The sequence below is a fragment of the Lepidochelys olivacea genome (assembly GCF_965140295.1).
Source record: "Lepidochelys olivacea isolate rLepOli2 genome assembly, chromosome: 2".
Taxonomy (NCBI): Eukaryota; Metazoa; Chordata; order Testudines; family Cheloniidae; genus Lepidochelys; species Lepidochelys olivacea.
Genome location: NC_140412.1, coordinates 123276334 through 123296027, shown reverse-complemented (window position 1 = coordinate 123296027; position 19694 = coordinate 123276334). Strand labels below are relative to the sequence as shown.

The following is a 19694-nucleotide window of genomic DNA, read 5'->3' as shown; positions in this document are numbered from 1 at the left end:
TACATGTACATTAATTCTCTTAAATAAATAATTGTTTGAATATTAATGTTTTAATATATTTGCAGTCAACACCTGCAGATTTCAATTATCAGCCTTACTGCAGTAAATCAAATGCGGCGAATATTCCTTATAGTGCTACCACTGTTAGCTTGGGGAAAATACATAGACAAGATTCAAAATATTGAAATGCAAAATAATCTGTTAGCGCTACCATAGTCTCTGATAAGTAACTGTAGAAGTTCAGTGTCTGTGTACACATTTCAAGGGCCAGCATACTGATGTGATATTTCTTCCAAAATGAGGAGGGATGCTTTTGCTGATATCACTAACAGGTTGTTACCAGTAAGTGCCAGAGCATGAACAAAGAGTTTTGACCATTTTAATGTCTTGTGTGAGTGACTAAACCAACAAAGGCCCATGAGTCTGCCTGCCCATCCTCAGTCACAGCTAACCCAGTTCTCCTTCCAGTTTACCAAACCATTTTTTATTGCATGTTGACTGGTTTACAGCTGACTCTTCGAGGCATGAGTGAAGCCTTAGTTGACAAGCGGGTTGCTCCGGCCCTTGTTACCTTGTCCAGTGATCCTGAATTGTGAGTTTCAGACTGAGACCTTGAGTTAATCAAGTCTTTTGAGCATTTTTCCTCATCTGCTTATTTTTTTTATTTTGTCAGTGCTAGAAACTAATATGTCTTAAAGTACTAACTTTGAATTTGCATTACTTTTCATTCTATTCATTCTTAAGGTTAAACACAGCTTAAAGATTTTTTTTCTCTTCTTATAGCTCTGTAAGGATAGCCACAATTCCTGCTTTTGGTACCATCATGGAAACAGTTACACAGAGAGAGGTAGGAATATTGCATATCATAAACAAACTGAACTATTAGCAGTGGTCAAACTATTGCTCAATCATATAGCAGATGGTTGAGTTTGACAAGTATAGTAACTTACTGCCAAACTGTGAGCAAGAGATACTACTTATAAATTAAGTTTCTCTCACAGTAATGTTTAAGAAAATCTCCAAGTTTCCTACCTTTTGCAAAACAATAGATTTACTATTAGAAGAAATTCTTGTTTCAAACACAAAACTCTGTCTTACAAAAGGAGGGAAGCAGAAGCTAGCTAATTATTCTGTGTTAGACTTCAGGATTTTCTACAGTGATGCTCTTTGTGACGACATTTCTCATTATGGCACAGAAATCCAAAATATCAGCCTGACAGGAGTTAACTGTGAAGTTGGGAATCAATGATAGTTTTATTCTGAGTTTTAGGAGATTCTAAAAAAGAACTTTAGAATAATAGTACATAGGGGTATTGGATGTTTTGATAGATTGATAATAAGGCATTAGGGCATTTTCCTGAGTGAACTCCCTTCAGTTGTAATCAGAGAAGTATAAATATTACATTTATTTACCCTGTGTTTACAAGACCAAGCATAATTTAGAACATAAAAGTGGATTTAACAAAAAAGAAAATAGCTGACAAATTAGCTAAGAGATGTTGGTAATCCAGCACTAAAGTCATGCACAAAAAATAAATAAGTGTTTTTTATTTAACTTTAAAATGCTAATTAGAATCCTTTAAGTAGCCAACAATTAAATCTATTTGAGGAGTACATTATTTGCTCCTATTGTTTTTTCTGGTGTTAAATTGATAGATTAAAAAATTATGGTGAATATGATTAACAGTTTCATAGTTTTACAAAAGTTAGGAGTATCTGCCAGCAGGAGGATGTATATTTCATTTTGCTTCGTGTGTGTACAATAAGAGGTATAAAAAGCGCACACAACTTTCTGCAGAGCTTGCATTCTTCCTGTAATTTCAACATGTTCTTAAATCCTAAAATAATATGTTTGAGGAAATGTGAATAAGAAGTCAATGATGACTCACAGGTACAGTTTTTGGAAGATGGATAAGTAGCAACTTCATAGTTTGGAATTCATGTTATATATTGCATTTAGCTAAAAAGTCCTTGGTTAACTATCTGAAATAAGTATATTAATTGCTCCCATTATAAAACTCTCTTTTTGTAACATAGAGGTTATATGTCATCCAGAAACCTACCATAGAAGACCTCTTACCAGGAGAATGTTGCTTTACTTTTTATCTGAATGCTTTTAAATGCTATTCAGTCCTTTCAAGTTTGAGTGCAGAAAAATTTGCCAGTTTGTACATAATATTTATCTGTTTTGATAATGTAAAATGCTTTTTAATTTTTTTCTGGTCTTTTGTCCATCCATGTGCTCTCTTTAATTTCATTAATTATTTATAAAGTAGTTCCTTCTGGCTCTGCCCACATCCCTTCCCTCCATTTCTCACCAGGCTATTTCTGATATTTAAAACATTGATAGGGCATTTAATACTTCAGTTCTAACTAAATAAAAAAATGAAAATAATTGGGGGTAAGGAAACATAATAATGGAGCCTTTGGGCAAATCTGTATATAGAACAATTCCCTTAATCAAGTAAGACATTGTGATAGCATCCTAAAAGGCAGGACACAGAAAAGGAGTTTAAAACTTTTGGAGAGTAACAGCCATGTTAGTCTGTATTCGCAAAAAGAAAAGGAGTACTTGTGGCACCTTAGAGACTAACCAATTTATCTGAGCATAAGCTTTCGTGAGCTACAGCTCACTTCATCGGATACATACTGTGGAAAGTGTAGAAGATCTTTTTATATTCACACAAAGCATGAAAAAATACCTCCTCCCACCCCACTCTCCTGCTGGTAATAGCTTATATAAAGTGATCACTCTCCTTACAATGTGTATGATAATCGCAGACTCCAGCGAGAAACTGTTGAATTGGAATTCATTTGCAAATTGGATACAATTAACTTAGGCTTGAATAGAGACTGGGACTGGCTAAGTCATTATGCAAGGTAACCTATTTCCCCTTGTTTTTTCCTTCCCCCCCCCCCAACGTTCTTGTTAAACCCTGGATTTGTGCTGGAAATGGCCCACCTTGATTATCATACACATTGTAAGGAGAGTGGTCACTTTAGATAAGCTATTACCAGCAGGAGAGTGGGTTTGGGGGGGGGAGGTTTGAAAACCTGGATTTGTGCTGGAAATGGCCCAACTTGATTATCATACACATTGTAAGGAGAGTGATCACTTTAGATAAGCTATTACCAGCAGGAGAGTGGGGTGGGAGGAGGTATTTTTTCATGCTTTGTGTGTATATAAAAAGATCTTCTTCTACACTTTCCACAGTATGCATCCAATGAAGTGAGCTGTAGCTCACGAAAGCTTATGCTCAAATAAATTGGTTAGTCTCTAAGGTGCCACAAGTACTCCTTTTCTTTTTGTAATAGAGAAGAATACTAGATTAACAACAAAAAAATCAATATTGTAAGCAATTCTGAAAATGGATAGAAAACAGAAATATACTCTAAGTGACTGAAGTTTTTTGACACCTTTTTTGTTAACTTTTACTTTTTTTTGTGAATATTTAAGCTACTGGAAAGAGTAAAAATGCAGTTGGCTTCTTTCTTGGAAGATCCTCAGTATCAAGACCAACATTCTTTACACACAGAGATCATAAAAACGTTCGGAAGAGTCGGACCTAATGCTGAGCCGAGATTTAGAGATGAATGTAAGCTGCAACTTAAGTGAATGTTCCTTACCTAAAAATAACTTCACAAGTTGGTTATTGTTTGTTAAATAGAGTAACATTGATAGAGAGCATTAGCAGAATATGAAAAATAATATTGAATCAATTCATGATGAGAAATGTTTTCTATAAATTTACAACTCTTCATATTCCACAGATATATATAATGTGAGCAGTGTTTTTAATACTTGTGGATTTTTTAATTCAAGAGCCAATATTCTGCCATTTTCTTTGAAATACATTTGCAACATAGTAATTGAAACCCCACTAGCAGTCCCACTGGAAGCCATCATTTTACCAGCTGTTACCACCCCTTGGTTGCTGAGATATTTCAGATATTTGTTTCCATCATAGATACCTCTTTAACAACTGTTGACAAATACTTTTTCAAGAGGCTATAGTACATTGTATTTTTCTCTTTAACAACTTAGTCTGGTGCCATTCCTGTTGCATAAAAGGAGGGTGGGAATTGCTTATCATTTTATCATAAAGGCTGCTGCAAAAAAAGAAACTTTTTCGCAAGTTAGTGTTTATGGGAGAAAAGTCTGTGAGAGTCCATATAAAATAATACTTTGACTCAAATATTTACTCTTCCAGTTGTTATTCCGCACTTACACAAGTTAGCCTTGGTTAACAACCAGCAGTCTGTGGATTCAAAGAGACTGGACATTGCAACCCATCTGTTTGAAGCCTATAGTGCTCTTTCCTGTTGTTGTATCCTTGTGTGGTTATGTTTTTAACTGTTAATTGTTTTCATCCTTTTGCTTTTTAATATTTGGGAATTACAAAATAGCTTGCTCCCTTGGAGTAGTAATAATAGTATGTGAGTTTCTCAATAATCTAAAAAGCAGATATTCACAATAGATAGAACTGAAATTTATTTTTTTAAATCTGCTTTTGAGGTAGGGAAGAACCCTAAAGAGAATTGTGTAGATATATCATGCTTCAATTCCTTCCATCCTCAATTCCCCTTCATTTAGCATCCTTTTGACATAATAATAGTAGTGACATAGATTGATTCAGGTACTTTTTCCATATGTATATTTACCATTAGTTCCCTTTGTCATACCTGTTACAAAAATAACATAGGGAATAAAAACAGTTTTTGATAGCAATGGACTATTCCAGTTAAATTCCAGACACTGAAACTGTTTTATTTTTGTGTTGTGTCATGTTTGTTTAATGAACATGTTACAGTAAAACATGTCGTAGCAAAAATATTTTAAGCCCTGTTCTCGCCTCCATTCTTTTTCCCTCGCCCTACCTTCTTCTGAACCTGGTGCTACCAACCTGCGGTTATCCAGGATCAGGCCCTAAATTTTTTTACATTTAATTCTTCTGTAATTTATTATTCTCATTTTGACTCTGTTTTGGGTCACTTAATATCAAATTGCTAAAATTAACCAAGACCTGTGAAACACTTCACAACCATTAGAATAAATGTTAATATATCTTTAAGTAATTTGTTTGCGTATTGCCTTGGGATAAAACCATGTAACATCAAATGATGATTATTTTTTTAAATGCCTTAACTGCTTTCCTGCTAGTCATTTCAGAGGATTTAATGGTCAATCACTTTTTGCCTGGACTCAGGTGTTTACGAACTGACATGGAACATCTCTCGCCAGAGCATGAGGTGAGCAACTGAAGTTACCATTCTGGTTTGAGGTACAGGTGGCAATAGATAGATGAGATGTTTAATCTTTAGCCTTAAGTAGTTAGCATTATAGTAGTCAGTAGTGACTATTGGTTCAAATGTATATCACAGCATAGTTTTCTTGTTAGAAAAAAATTAATGTCCTCTTGATATGTGTAAACTGAAAGGATTTTTTAAAAACTATTTTCGAAAATTGGAGTAAATTCTCCAGTACAAAAAAATTGAAAACTTGAAGATTTTCAGCACAAACTGATTTATTTTTCCTGATGAAGGTGGGAGAAGAAAATGCTGTTCCTACCACGTGCCATTTCTTAAGCAGTCAAAAAAGATATACTAAAACCAGGAGCCACAACACATTTTAGAAACAAACTCAATAGAAGGGAGATATTTGGAAAGCAGTAATGCTGAAGGATCCAGCAAATGAGACATGTTTGTAGGGCAATATGGTAGCAAAAAGACTTGCAAAATTTTGAAATGCAGCTCTGGAAACTCCCTTATTTGGCAATAGTGTTCATTTCTGCAGTTCATTACCCAAAACATTGATAAATTGGAGGGAGTTCACAGGAAAGCAGTGGAAATGATCAGGTGGCTATGTGGGCTGACTTGAGAAAAGGCTTTAAAATAAATGTAACTTGGCTAAAAGAGAACTATACACACATTTAAACAAATAATATAAGTACATAGGGACAAAATTAGAAAGGCCAAGGCACAAAATGAGACTACACTAGCTAGAGACATGAAGGAAAGAAGCCAGAGGAAAACGAAGGACCGGGTAGGCACATTAATGAGGGGGGGGACAATGATAACAGAAAATGTGGAAATGGCCAAAAAGGTTAGTAGCATTGGACATCTAACATAGTGAATGCCAGCGAAAATGAGATAAGATCAGAGGCTAAGAACAAGTTAAAAATTACTTAGACAAGTTAGATGTTTTCTAGTTACCAGGGCCTGATTAAATACATCCAAGAAGCTGACTGAGAAGATATCTGAGCCATTAGCAATTATCTTTGAAAAGTCATGGAAGATGGGAGAGATTCCAGAGGACTGGAAAAGGGCAAGTGTAGTGCCCAGCTATTAAAAGGGAAATAAGGGCAACCCAGGGAATTATGGACCAGTCAGCTTACTTTGAGTACCTGGAAAGATAATGGAGCAAATAATTAAGCAATCAATTTGCAAACACCTAGTAGATAATAAGGTGATAAGTAACAGTCAGTATGGATTTGTCAAGAACAAATCATGTCAAACCAAACTAATAGCTTTCTTTGACAAGGAAACAAGCCTTGTGGATGGGGGTAATTTGTAGATGTTGTATATCTTGACTTTAGTAAGGGTTTTGATACTGTCATGCATGACCTCTTCATTAACAAACTAGGGAAATAAAACCCTAATGGAGCTACTGTAAGGTGCATGCATAATTGGTTGGAAAAGCATCCTCAGAGAGTAGTTGTCAGTGGTTCACAGTCAAGCAGGAAGGGCATACAGTAACTCCTCACTTAAAGTCGTCCCGGTTAATGTTGTTTCATTGCTGATCAGTTAGAGAACATGCTTGTTTAAAGTTGTGCAATGCTCTGTTATAACGTTGTTTATCAGCCGCCTGCTTTGTCCAGTGCTTGCAGGAAGAGCAGCCCATTGCAGCTAGCTGGTGGAGGCTTGGAACCAGGGTGGACCAGGAGCCCCCCATCAGCTCCCCACGCCCCTAAGTTCCCTGTTCAGCAGCCTCCCAGAAGGCTATCAATTGCCGCAGTTCAGCTGTCCTTCCCCCCCCACTGCCATGTACTGCTCCTGCCCTCTGCCTTGGAGCTACTCCCCGAGCCTCCTGCTTGTTGTGCAGGGGGTAGGGGGGAAGAGGTGGGGCTAATGTCCGGGTGTCCCCCTGCTTCTGCACCCTGCTTACCCAGTCTTCCATAAAGCAGGGGGAACACACGACAGGGCTCAGGATGGAGGGAGCTTCCTGGCAGCAGTGGCGGTCTCAGCTTGCTGATTAACTTAACAAGGCAGTGTACTTAAGACACGGTGTGTGTCTCTGTCTGTCTGCCATGCTGTCTCCCCTCCCTCCATACTGCCTTGTAGAGTGTGAGGCTACATTAAGAACAATGAGTCAACCCTTGAGGGCTCAGCCAACTGCTAGTTCATCATTGAGCAGTAAGGCATTCCCTGGGAAATATCCCACCCTCTGACTTCACCGTCTCAAGCAAGCTTCACAATCATCATTGCTGTGTACAATATTAAATTGTTTGTTTAAAACTTATACTGTGTGTGTGTGTGTGGATATTTATATATAGAGAGAGAGAGATAAAATAGTCTTTTGTCTGGGAAAAAAATGTTCCTGGAACCTAACCTCCCCCATTTACATTAATTCCTATGGGAAAATTGGATTAGCTTAACACTGTTTTGCTTAAAGTCGCATTTTCAAGAACATAACTACAACGTTAAGTGAGGAGTTACTATATCAAGTGAGGTCCCACAGAAATCAGTCCTGGGTCCAGTTCTGTTCAGTATCTTCATCAATGATTTAGATAATGGCATAGAGAGTACACTTATAAGTTTGCAGATGACTCCAGGCTCGGAGGGGGGGTTGCAAGTGCTTTGGAGGATAGGATTAAAATTCAAAATGATCTGGACAAACTGGAGAAATGGTCTAAAGTAAATAGGATGAAATGCAATAAGGACAAATGCAAAGTACTCCATTTAGGAAAGAACGATCAATTGCACACATACAAAATGGGAAATGACGGCATAGGAAGGAGTACTGCAGAAAGGGATCTTGGGGGTCATAGTGGATCACCAGCTAAATGTGTAAACAGTGTAACACCACTGCAAAACAAAAAAGTGAACATTCTGGGGTGTATTAGCAGGAGTGTTGTAAGCAAGACACGAGAAGTAATTCTTCCGTTCAACTCTCTACTGAGTAGGCCTTAACTGGAATATTGTGTCCAGTTCTGGCTGCCATATTTCAAGAAAGATGTGGACAAATTGGAGAGAGTCCAGAGAAGAGCAACAAAAATGATTAAAGGTCTAGAAAACATGACCTATAAGGGAAGACTGAAAAAATTGGGTCTGTTTAGTCTGGAGAAGAGAAGACTGAGAGGGGACTTAACAGTTTTCAAGTACATAAAAAGTTGTTACAAAATGGAGGAGGGATAAAAATTGTACTTTTTAACCTGTGAGGCTAAGTCAAGAAGCAATGGGCTTAAATTGCAACAGAATTCAACCCTGGGGGAATCCCATGAGACTCTATTTTGTAGGAGTTTTAGGCCTGCTCTTCAATACTTAATAATATAAACCCTGCTACTGGCTGTGTTTATATTTTAATAAACTTGGTGTATCTTTTTCTGGTTTTGGTTAATGGTTAATAAAATGTGTATCTTATATAGGAAAAATAGAATTAGAGGTGAAGAATATTAAAATGTGGGACTTTCTAGCCTTAGAAGGAAAGAATCTGACTCTGACTTCGGAAGGGTGAGTCAGGAGTGACAGTAATAATCTGAACATCAGTCAGAGGTGACAAGAATTGCACTTCCCTTACCCCAAGTGCTCTTGGAAAGGATCTGGCATGGGTCAGTCAGTGTATGCACGGAAGAGTTGAATGATTTTGTGTCTACAAAAAGTAAAGATAAATTAAAAAGCTGCAGCAGATGAAAGTTGTGTCTAGTTTCATTTCTGCTCAGCCATTTTATCATATTCAGTAATGGCTTATATTATCTGAAAAAGTAACTTTTTGAGGAACATATCTAGGATTAAGGTAAAAGATTGTGTGTTGCCATCATTGCATGTAGTGGAACCAATTAGTTTTGTTTAGGGTTATGTATTAGTTTACATAATGTGTAAGGTTTAGGGCTTTGCTAGGTCGAATAAGACGGCTTTAAATTGAAGCTAAAGAACTTGTGTACGCAAATTTGGTTCTCATGATCTGGAAAAGACTGAAGAATTTAGATTCATATTAGTATGTCATAACTTGGAGCAATTCGATCTTGAGACCTGTTCATCAATGACTTGGCTTTCTAGCAACTGTGGCCGTGTTGTCCAACATACCACTTCAGACACCAGTGTGATCTTTTGGATCACAAGGGCATGTCTTTGACAATAGTACATTTATCTTTCGCTCTTCCTTGGCTCATTGGTCTGCAAGAGAGTTGCTTTTGTCTGCTAGATGAAGTCACAAGCTCCAAAGTCAGCATACATTGGTATATCGTTAAGATCTCCAAGAAACAGGGTTTCTAAAATTGGTTGTCATGCTCCATCCTGTGGCAGATGTTTGCCTTGATGGATAATATCAAATGCCTTATTTTTCATGGATGAACACAGATCTGGTCTTTCCTCTAGTGTAGCCTCTGATCCCATGTTAGTAGACCCGCATACTCACCCAGTCTTCCCCAAAATCTTTCAAATTTCCCTAGGCATAATTAGACTTCCTGAGTTTGTTGTTATTGAGTTATTATCTGGATTGGACAGAACCATTTGGCTAACATCAGATTGCTTGTGACATTTAGGAACAAATTCAGGAGTGAATTGCGCTCTGTTCAAATTGTGTAAAAGGCTTGTATTCAATCCTGTGTTGTTATGCCAGATGATCTGTGGGCCAGTTCCACTTGGTTTTAGGCAGCGTCTGAGAAACGTCTCTGACTCTGAAATTCCTAAAGCTGCCACATGACACTATATTTACATTTTTATTTCTTCCCTACTTGTTTTGGGAAAGAAGTCCTCTACTTAAGACAACTAAATATTGAAAAATGTAATAAGTGCTTGTATACAAATGCAAGAAGTCTAAATACTAAGATTGGTAAACTTGAGTGCCTGAGGATATTGCTATGATAGGCATTACAGAAACTAGATGGAATGATGATAATCAATGGGACATGGTAATACTAGGGTACTAGAGTAGGTCACACTGGTGTGTGGTGCTACTATTTGACAAAGAAAGCGTAGGGTCAACTATAGAAAAAATCTTAAATAAATCAAACAGTACCACAGAATCTCGATGGTTAGAAATTCCATGCTTGAATAATAAGAGTATAGCAGTAGGAATATTCTTGCAACCACCTGACCAGGATGGTGATGGTGAAATGCTCAGGGAGATTAGAGAGATTACAAAAACAGTTGAAATCCCCAATTACTGGATTTTCTATCCCCATATTGACATCTTACCTCATGATTGGATGCAGAGATAAAATTTCAAGACACGGTTGACTGCTGATTGGAGCAGCTAGTCCTGGAACCCACAAGGGGAGAAGCAATTCTTGATTGAGTCCTAAGAGGAGTACAGGATCTGGTCCAAGAGATGAATATAGCTGAACCGCTCAGTAATCATGTAAATAAATTTAACATCCTTGGGAGAGCGGGGGGGAATTCCAAAGAATCCCACCACAGTAGCATTTAACTTCAAAAAGGGGAACTACACAACAATAAGGAGGCTCGTTAAACAGAAGTTAAAAGGAACAGTCACAAGAGTGAAATGGCTGCAAGCTGCATGAAAACTTTTTTAAAAACACCATAATAGAGGCTCAAACTTTATGTATACCCCAAATTAAAAAAAAAAGGGGGGGGGACCAAAAGTGATGCCACCATGGCTAAACAGAGTAAAAGAGGCAGATAGAGATAAAATGATATCTTTTAAAAATTGGAAGTGAAATCCTACTGAAGGAAATAAAAAGGAACATAAACTCTGGCAAGTCAAGCGTACAAGTATGATTAGGCAGACCAAACAAGAATTGGAAGAGCAGCAAGCAAAAGACACAAACTAACATTAAAAAAAAAAATTAAGTGCATCAGAAGCAGGAAGCCTGCAAAACAGCTAGTGGGGCCACCGGCGATAGATGCTAAAGGGGCACTCCAGGGAAACAAGGCTGTTGTGGAAAAGCTAAACAAAAGCCATTCTTTTTAGGAGGCATATCTGAAGAATTGTCCCAGATTGAGGTGTCAATAGAGGGTAAATTGCCGTGTTCTGTTCATTCCCTTTGAAGCATCTAGCATCTGTCAAGACAGGATACTAGGCCAGATGGACCAATGGTCCAACCCAGTATCCGTTCTTATGTTATGTAAGTAATCAGCTCTCTACCGTGGGGTTAGTTATGAATCAATCTCTTGAGAAGGGATCTGCAGAGGTGTTTAGGTCCTTGCTGCATTAACCCATACCTCTCTTAGCCAATACCATGGCAACTGTGGTCATTCAAGGTATTAAGGCTGGAGAAAGTGGGACGAGGCTACTGATCAGGTATTTAGTGAGGGGTTCCTTATTCTGGAAAGCATATGGAGCCCTGGCTAGGTGCTCTTTATATATCTGTAGATCCGAATACATTTAAGATTTTGTTCTTTTACTTATATAACTTATAACTGGTACAGTTTAGAAATTTTAATACACTTTTGATCAAGATAGGAAGCCTGCTTACCTTTTAATTGGAATTCTGAATATATTACCTCTGCACGTGCATACTTTCATATTTAGTAGTCCTCCAACACTAGTATGTTCAAAATAATTGAAGTAAACCAGAACCTCAGTCCTGCAGATAACTTCACACCACAGTTGAGGACTGGACCTGTGTGTGCATATGGCCCCAATGATTGTTCCTTTCCTAATGGTGCCAAGACTTCTGACACTCAAGTGTATGTTCCCAGTGGTGTGGATCTGCTGAGATAACATGGCTCTGAGAACTTCAGTAAATTTTGTGTCTATCTCCAGCCCTGTTCTATCCTTAAACTCTCTGTGAGACTGCCAGCAAGGATATTGGTAGCGATGGTGACTCTCTTGATGCAGGCACCTTATTGCTGCATATTTTACCATTCATCCTTTAGGAAGGGATGAATGATTTCATCAGGCTTTGGCTATATCTGAGGCTTTATGATTAACTCAATAGGAACCAAGAAGTGAATCAAGGAAAGTCCTTGGCTTTCTGCCAAGCCATGAGCCAGTGAAAGCTTCAGGTGATTAGTTTGTGCACTAGATATACGTTTTTAATGTCAATCCATGCATTATTACTGATTTACATAACTGTTCCAACTGCAGTTTTTCTGTTTTGTTAAAGACAATACCTTAGTGTTTCAGCTTTCATTTTTATTATCTGTGACAAATGTGTTGTATGCTTTATTCCAGAACACAGGATCTCTGCTAAAACTGACTCCTTTTCAATCAGCCACATTCAATGCCTAACGTTTGCATGTACGCGCGTGCGCACACAGAGAATGTTTCCTCACTTTAGAAATACAGAAACAACAGACTGCTTTTTTCACATTCAGTCTTAAAGATTATGTGTAAACCTGTAAAATAAGAATTTTTAAAGGAGGTGCCCACAGGCCTCAATTTATAGCAACGCTTGCAGACACTATTGTAATGATGCACCAGCTTACAATAACACTTCCTTTCTATAAAAGAAAAGTAGCACAGGATACCATCTCAACTTTTATCATCTTTACTTTGGTACCCAATACCTCTAACGATAACTTTAAGGGTTAACACTATAAGCCAAAACCGAGCATGCAGATGCAAATTAATTATCAAGATAAATCTGTAAAGACCAGAAATGTAAGTTTTTTATAAATGTACGTTGAAAAATGAAGTAAAGCTATGGTCTAAGATGAAAAATCAGAGTGGTTGTGCTTTGATTCATTACAAGAAAGGCATCTTTGAACACAGTAACGATCTAAATAAAAATGTCTTCCTTGAAACATTCTAAATAGTCTTGATGCTTGTAACCACAGAACAGTGTCATTAGTTATTTGCATTTTAAAGGCGCTTGAAAATGTAATGCACCCTTTAAAATTCTAGCTCTTTCTTAGCTTGTGCTAGAATTAGAGGCGGTTTGCTTTAGTTTTAACCAGAAATATTAACATTAGAAGAACATACCTTTCAAATCCTATTTTCCTCTTTGGTGGTTTTAGGTTATTTTAAGCTCCATGATAAAGGAGTGTGAACAGAAAGTGGAAAACAAGACTGTCCAAGAACCACAAGGGTAAGGCATCGACTGCTTTTTGGGGAAGGGGGAGCAGCCTTTTTTTATTTTTTGTTTTAAATAATGGTCAAAGAATTTTGAATGGGTGTCTTCCTGGGTGCTGTGCCGTTCTCTAGTCCAAGGCTTGCACCTGTGAATCCTGTTTTGACATAATCTATATTTAGAAGCAGATTTCAGGAACTTTGTCCAAACTCAGTTTGTGGTTGTTGCTGTATCCAGTATATAATGTAGAGCAGTGCACTTTCATCTACTTGGTGGAAATGAAGTTCTTGTTTTCGCATGTTGTTTTGTTCTTACGCTTCTGACCCATCAGAAGCAATAATTGAAATATTGTCCTATGTCTAATAAGACATAGATGCTAACTGGCTACTGGAAGAAATACTTTTGGACACAGTAAATGACTATTTTCAGGACTGAATAACTTTTTCAGCATAGTAAATGAGACCCTTTAAGTCAGGGATGGGCAAACTTTTTGGCCCGAGGGCCACATCTGGCTATGGAAATTGTATGGCGGGCCATGAATGCTCATGAAATAGGGGGTTGGGGTGTGGGAGGGCTCTGACTGGAGGTGCGGGCTCTGGGGTGTGGCCAGAAATGAGGAGTTCAGGGTGCAGGAAGGGGCTCTGGGCTGGGAAAGAGGGGTGGGGGCTCTGGGCTAGGGCAGGGGGTTCGGGTGCAGGGGGGAGGGCTCTAGCTGGGGCTGTGGGCTCTGGGGTGGGACTGGGGTTGGGGGTGCAGGAGGTTGCCCTGGGCTGGGACGGAGGGGTTCGGAGGGCGGGAGAGGGATCAGGGCTGGGGAAGGAGGTTGGGGTGCAGGAGGGAGTCAGGGGTGCAGGCTCCAGGCGGCTCTTACCTCAAGCAGCTCCCAGAAGCAGCGACATGTCCCCCACTCCAGCTCCTACGCGGAGACATGACCAGGCGACTCTGAACACTGCCCTGTCCACTGGCGCCACCTCTGCAGCTCCCACTGGCTGCAGTTCCCATCCAATGGGAGCTGAGGGGCAGCATGCAGCACCTCCTGGCTGCCCCTACATGTAGGAGCCAGAGAGGGGACATGCCACTGCTTTTGGGAGCCACGTGGAGCAGGGCAAACCCCACTCTCCGGCTGGACCGCCAGAGCAGGGCAAGCTCTGAACCCCGCTGCCCGGCAAGAGCTTGAGGGCCGGATTAAAATGTCTGGAGGGCCTGATGCGGCCCCCAAGCCATAGTTTGCCCACCCCTACTTTAAATTGTGGGAATTCAGCAGCATTGGCTTATAAAAAGAGAAAATCATCAAATGGCAAAGAAAGAGATTTGGGAGTCAGTTCCCAGCTCTGACACTGATTTTCAGTGTGACTCTGAGCAAGTCACTTAAACTCTCTCTCTCCCCTTATCTGTAAAATATTGGTAAAACTACTTCTCAAGGTAACAAGGCTTGATTCTCAAATCACTTTGAAAATTAGGAAAGACGGAGTTTGTAAATATATGTTGTTGAATAGAACTGTTTTTGATGTAGAGGAGAATAGGCTTCAAACACATCTGGTTTAGCCCCTTGAACATGGCTATTAGTGCTTATGATATTGTGCACTGTCTGTAGCTGATAGTGAATAAATCATATAACAAGAATTGAACAAATCTTGCAGAGGTTAGCATCAGACCAACACTTGAAGGTACACTTGAAGACTTGACTTTGAGTCCACCGAGACTTTAAACAATGCCTAGGTTCTAAGCCAGCTTTTTTCTCAGTACTGGTCGTAGTATATGAAAAGTGAATTGATTCTGGCTAGTCATATATCAGGGGGTAGCCGTGTTAGTCTGTATTCACAAAAACAACAAGAAGTCCTGTGGCACCTTAAAGGCTAACAGATTTATTTGGGCATAGTGGGTTTTTTACCCACGAAAGCTTATGCCCAAATAAATCTGTTAGTTTTTAAAGTGCCACCAGACTCCGTGTTGTTTTCGTGGCTAGTCATAGATACCTCTTATGAGGGAGAATAAATTCAAAGACTTTATAATCTTTGCAGAAAGAAAGCAGCATTTAAAATTTTGTACCTCTTTTGCTCTCTTAACAATATGGCTAAAGATATCAGAGATCATATTGGGCTAGTAACTAGTATATTTTCTAGGCTCAAACCTGCCATGTGCCACACTACATTAGTAAATGGAAACTAAGGAAGTAGCCTTTCAGAGCTTTATTTCACCGTGCACTCTTCACCTTTCATTGTACTCCTTCACTACCTCCATCTCTTCCCATTCCTCTGGGTGAAATCGGCAGAATTGAGGGAGAGAGAGGACCAGGCACGAAATGAAATAATTCAAAGTACAGTCGTTCTTCAGTGATCTTAATGTTCATTTGCTCGTGAAAAGTAGTAGAGGGTGGAGGAGCAACACAATAGGTAGGCAACAAAACAGCAAGGGAGGGAGAGGGAAGTAGCCATTATTTTGCTTTGGTGACAAAGCACTGGTTATTGTGGTTAAAGCCTCAGGCACGTTCTCCTTTTTCAGGAAAAGTAGTAGAAAACCAGACAGGAGGAACAGGGGAAAGCAATCAGAGTGAAGGGCTAGGAGGCGCAGAGCAACACAACAAAAAAATAGATCAGAGAAAAGATAAGGAAGGCAGAGGTGACACAAACTTTGACCGGAGAAGAATGAGAAACTGAAAAGACAAAGGATAAAAGTGGACACGTTCAGAGATATCCCTGGTGTCTTTTTGGGTAGGACTAGAAGGAGAAGCTGTGGGCCTGGCTGTAAAGCATTTTTAACAGTAGCTGTTTGCTAGTGATTCACTCCTAGAATCTGTGCACCATTATAAGCGTTGGTTGCAGCACCTGTGATAAGAGGGCTTAGCTTGGCCCCAGCACAGTCTGCCACAGTACCTCCTTAGTAGATTTTGAAAAACATAAACATGAAAACCCCCATTCAGCCAGTCCTAACTTCATTTCACAATGAGAAGCACCTGTTTTGCAAATGAGCACTCTTTACCAGGGTTTTCTCTTCACTCTGTGCCCTCTGTACCTTTTAGCTTGTGCCAGCAGCAGCCACAAAGGGCAGTTAGAGCACAACATTTTGGTGTGCTGTGCAACTCTCACTCCTGCAGACTGTGCTGTGACGCAGTGTAAACATAACCTGGGTTCCTTTGGGAAGGTGAGAGAGTTGTCCTTAAGTCAAAAGCAACTCTCTTCACTTAGAAGCATTGATGGGCTTCTCTTTTTAATTGAACAGAGGAGTTACTTTGGGGGATGATGATGTGTTCTCTTCTATTAAGTATCTCTCTAAGTGGACAGGGTTGGTTTTGAATAAGACATACTGTTTTTTGTCTCTCTGGAGCTTTAGTCTAATGGTTGTTTTAGATTAACTGCAGTCGTAAAGAGCACTATAGTAGCAAAAAACTTGAAGCAAAATGTAACATTTTACAACTGAAGAAAACATTTTGATACCACATTGAGTACTTCCTGTGCAGTGTGGATACAAATATAAGTATTACGTGTGCATCAGTGACGCTGCATCCAATTAATTTCCCTCTTGAATGCTAACTACTGAGAAGTAAGATTGAAAAAGAGAAGTCTTCACAACGTGTCACGCTTGTTTCCTTTGTTTAACCTTCCCCTTTTTTGTATCTTTTCAGTATTGGATTTTTGTTGCAATATTTTTTCAAAAACGTGTCGAAATTTGATAGAAAATATTTAATGACTTAAGATATGTCCACACAAACTTCTCTGTCCTCCTAAAGCCAAATCAAAACTTGGTCATTTTATTAGAAACTTTAGATACCCTTTAAGTGGTTTGTTTTTTTTTAAATACATTTAAATCCTTTATAAAAATGTAGCCAAAAGGCAATCAAGTTACCAGTGTTTAGGAACATGATGCAAGGACTATTCTATCCAAATACATTTATAAAAAATAAAATTAATCAAAATCAGTTGTAGACATTTATTTACTATAGCTCACCATATTTTCACCTCTTATATTACAAATGTTGATTAGAGAGATTCTGAGATCACAAAAGGAATATGCTTTTGTGATGTAAAAACAAAACATGTCAAGTATTGTAACTCCTAAAGCTGTTTATGGACAGTTTTTCTTAAACTCATTTTTATATACGACAAAAGAGTTTGATCTTAAATAACCAACTTACTTTTAAAAAGTGATTTTACAAAGTGCACAGTAATATGAACGGATTTTCTGAATGTTTTGGCCTGAAGCCTCACCATAAATTGAAGGGAGTACTGTATAGCATGTAATACATGTAGACATCAGTCAAGTTAACATTTAAACACTATTTTTCTGTGTCATGAATTATATTTTTATGAGAAAACAGAAGAACTGTTGCATGGCTGCATCATTTAATAACATAAACTACTGGCTTTTAAGCTGTTACAATTAAAAAAAACCTCTCAAACCTTTCAACCGAATTATAAGATATCTCACCTGATCAACATGTTTAACTATTTAAACTTGGTAATCCTGGACATGTTTCACAGACATACTTGTTTTTAAATGTTTCCACCTGTCTGGGTTATACTGTTGTAAGAATGTTATCCGTGAAAATCTGAACTTTATTGTTCCCGATTCTGAATTTGTTCTAAGTTCTAAAGTATTCCAGAAACTGACATTTTCTTTAGCTGTGACACTGAGTACGTTCCCAGATGTGAAGAACTCTGTGTAAGCTCGAAAGCTTGTCTCTCTTATCAAAAGATATTACCAGATATTATCTCTCTTACCAGAAGATATTAGATCACACACTTTGTGACTCTGATGTTTCCCTAAACCTTTTGTCATACAAAGACTTTCAGAATGAAAATAAAATGTCTTTCAGTGCTTATTGATTAGTTCACTGTGTAGCTTCGGGCCCAGTATCCCTCAGTTTAAGACTGGTTTTCTTTTGCTGTCTCCAAGCCCAGACTTTCTTCCTTTTCTGAAGTTAGCCCAGTGCATTTCCTTTCACTGTTGATGCATGGAATAACTACTTTCCCTTCTAAAGCAGTTTTTTCTGGGACAGACTTGAATAACATAGGTTGAAGTGACTTCTAGTTCCTGAATAGCTGGTATTAAGTAAAAGTTTTGATTCTTTATATAATCATTATCCCCTTCTTTGATAGTCAAATCAAAGGGATATTGATTATGAAATCCAGCTTGCATCTTGACAATACAGTTTTCTTAGAGCAGCTAAGCTAAAAGCAAAGTATGCTACCAGTAGTTCCCAGACTGATCTGCAGATTGCTGCTGATCCACAGAGCTGACTGGTCACATGGCTCTCCATGTTTTCAGACTGCCAGATATCATTAAATGACAATTTAAAATATATTAAATACTTCCCTAATATTAAAGTTTGAGACTATAGACTATAGGTGGGCAAATTTTTTGTCCTGAGAGCCACATTGGGGTTCCAAAACTGTATGGAGGGCCGGGTAGGGAAGGCTGTGTCTCCCCAAACAGCCTGGCCTCTGCCCCCTCCCACTTCCCACCCCCTGACTATGCCCTCAGAACCCCCAACCTATCCAACCTCCCAGTTCCTTCTCCCCTGACCGCCTCCTCCGGGACCCCCCCACCCCTAACCGCACCCCTGGGACCCCACCCCCATCCAATCCCTCCTGCTCCCTGTTCCCTCACTGTCCCGACCCCTATCCACACCCCCACCCCCTGACAGGCCCCCCCAGGACTTCCATGCCTATCCAACCCCTGTCCCTTGACCGCCCCCGCCCCAGAACCTCGGCCCCATCCAACTGCCCCTGTCCCCTGACTGCCCCCCGGAACCTCCTGCCCCTTGTACAACCCCGCTCCCCGCCCCCTTACCATGCGGTGGAGAGCAGCATGTCTGGCAGCTGTGCCACCTGGCTGGAGCCTACCCTGTCGCTGCACTGCCCAGCAGGAGCTCATAGTCCCGCCTCCCAGAGCGTTGGCGGCATGGCGAGCTGAGACTGCGAGGGAGGGGGGACAGTGCGGGAGGGTCCGGGAGCTCAAGGGCCAGGCAGGATGGTCCCGCAGGCTGTAGGTTGCCCACCTCTGCTATAGACTGTTGCCAATGAGATCTTTTTATGATAACTTTTCACTTTTGCAAGGTTATAAATCATGAAATTTACGCTAAATTCACTTAATCAGTGTCAGATCAGCACAATATATGCAGAGCCGTTATGTAAGAAGGTGATTTTTGTCATATGCTGACTAAAGAGAGAGATATTGTGAGCCCAGGTTTCACGCTTATGTTCTTAAATGGACATCTAGACATCCAAATACAGATGTAGGGGCTCAGATGCAGAATTGGATATTGGGAAATGTTAAGTTTATAGAATAAAGTTTAAGAATAATATTGAGACATTTGATTTGTTGTTTCATTTTATGGCAAATAAGTTTTTCAAAGTATTCCTACAGCATATGATCTTACAGTAGTATATAGAGGCCATAGCCATGGGTCAAGACCCTAGTGTAGCAGGCACTGTACAAACATATAAGGCAATCTCTGTCCCAGCACTTAATCTAGGATAATAGCAAGACTCAATAGCT

General features: G+C 39.4%; 1 protein-coding gene across 3 annotated transcripts in view; it reads left to right on the top strand.

The window, feature by feature from the left end:
• The window catches only part of RELCH (RAB11 binding and LisH domain, coiled-coil and HEAT repeat containing), a 122147-nt gene that overhangs the window by 94467 nt on the left and 7986 nt on the right, over window positions 1-19694 (top strand). For 2 of the 3 annotated variants that reach the window (XM_084618703.1, XM_084618705.1), the window contains 5 exons: window positions 784-847; window positions 3458-3596; window positions 4212-4328; window positions 5162-5250; window positions 13144-13214. In XM_084618703.1, coding sequence (XP_084474829.1) covers window positions 784-847; window positions 3458-3596; window positions 4212-4328; window positions 5162-5250; window positions 13144-13214 — 480 coding nt within the window. Of the gene's footprint in view, window positions 1-509; window positions 593-783; window positions 848-3457; window positions 3597-4211; window positions 4329-5161; window positions 5251-13143; window positions 13215-19694 lie in introns of all 3 variants that reach the window. The other variant, XM_084618704.1, reaches the window with a different exon arrangement.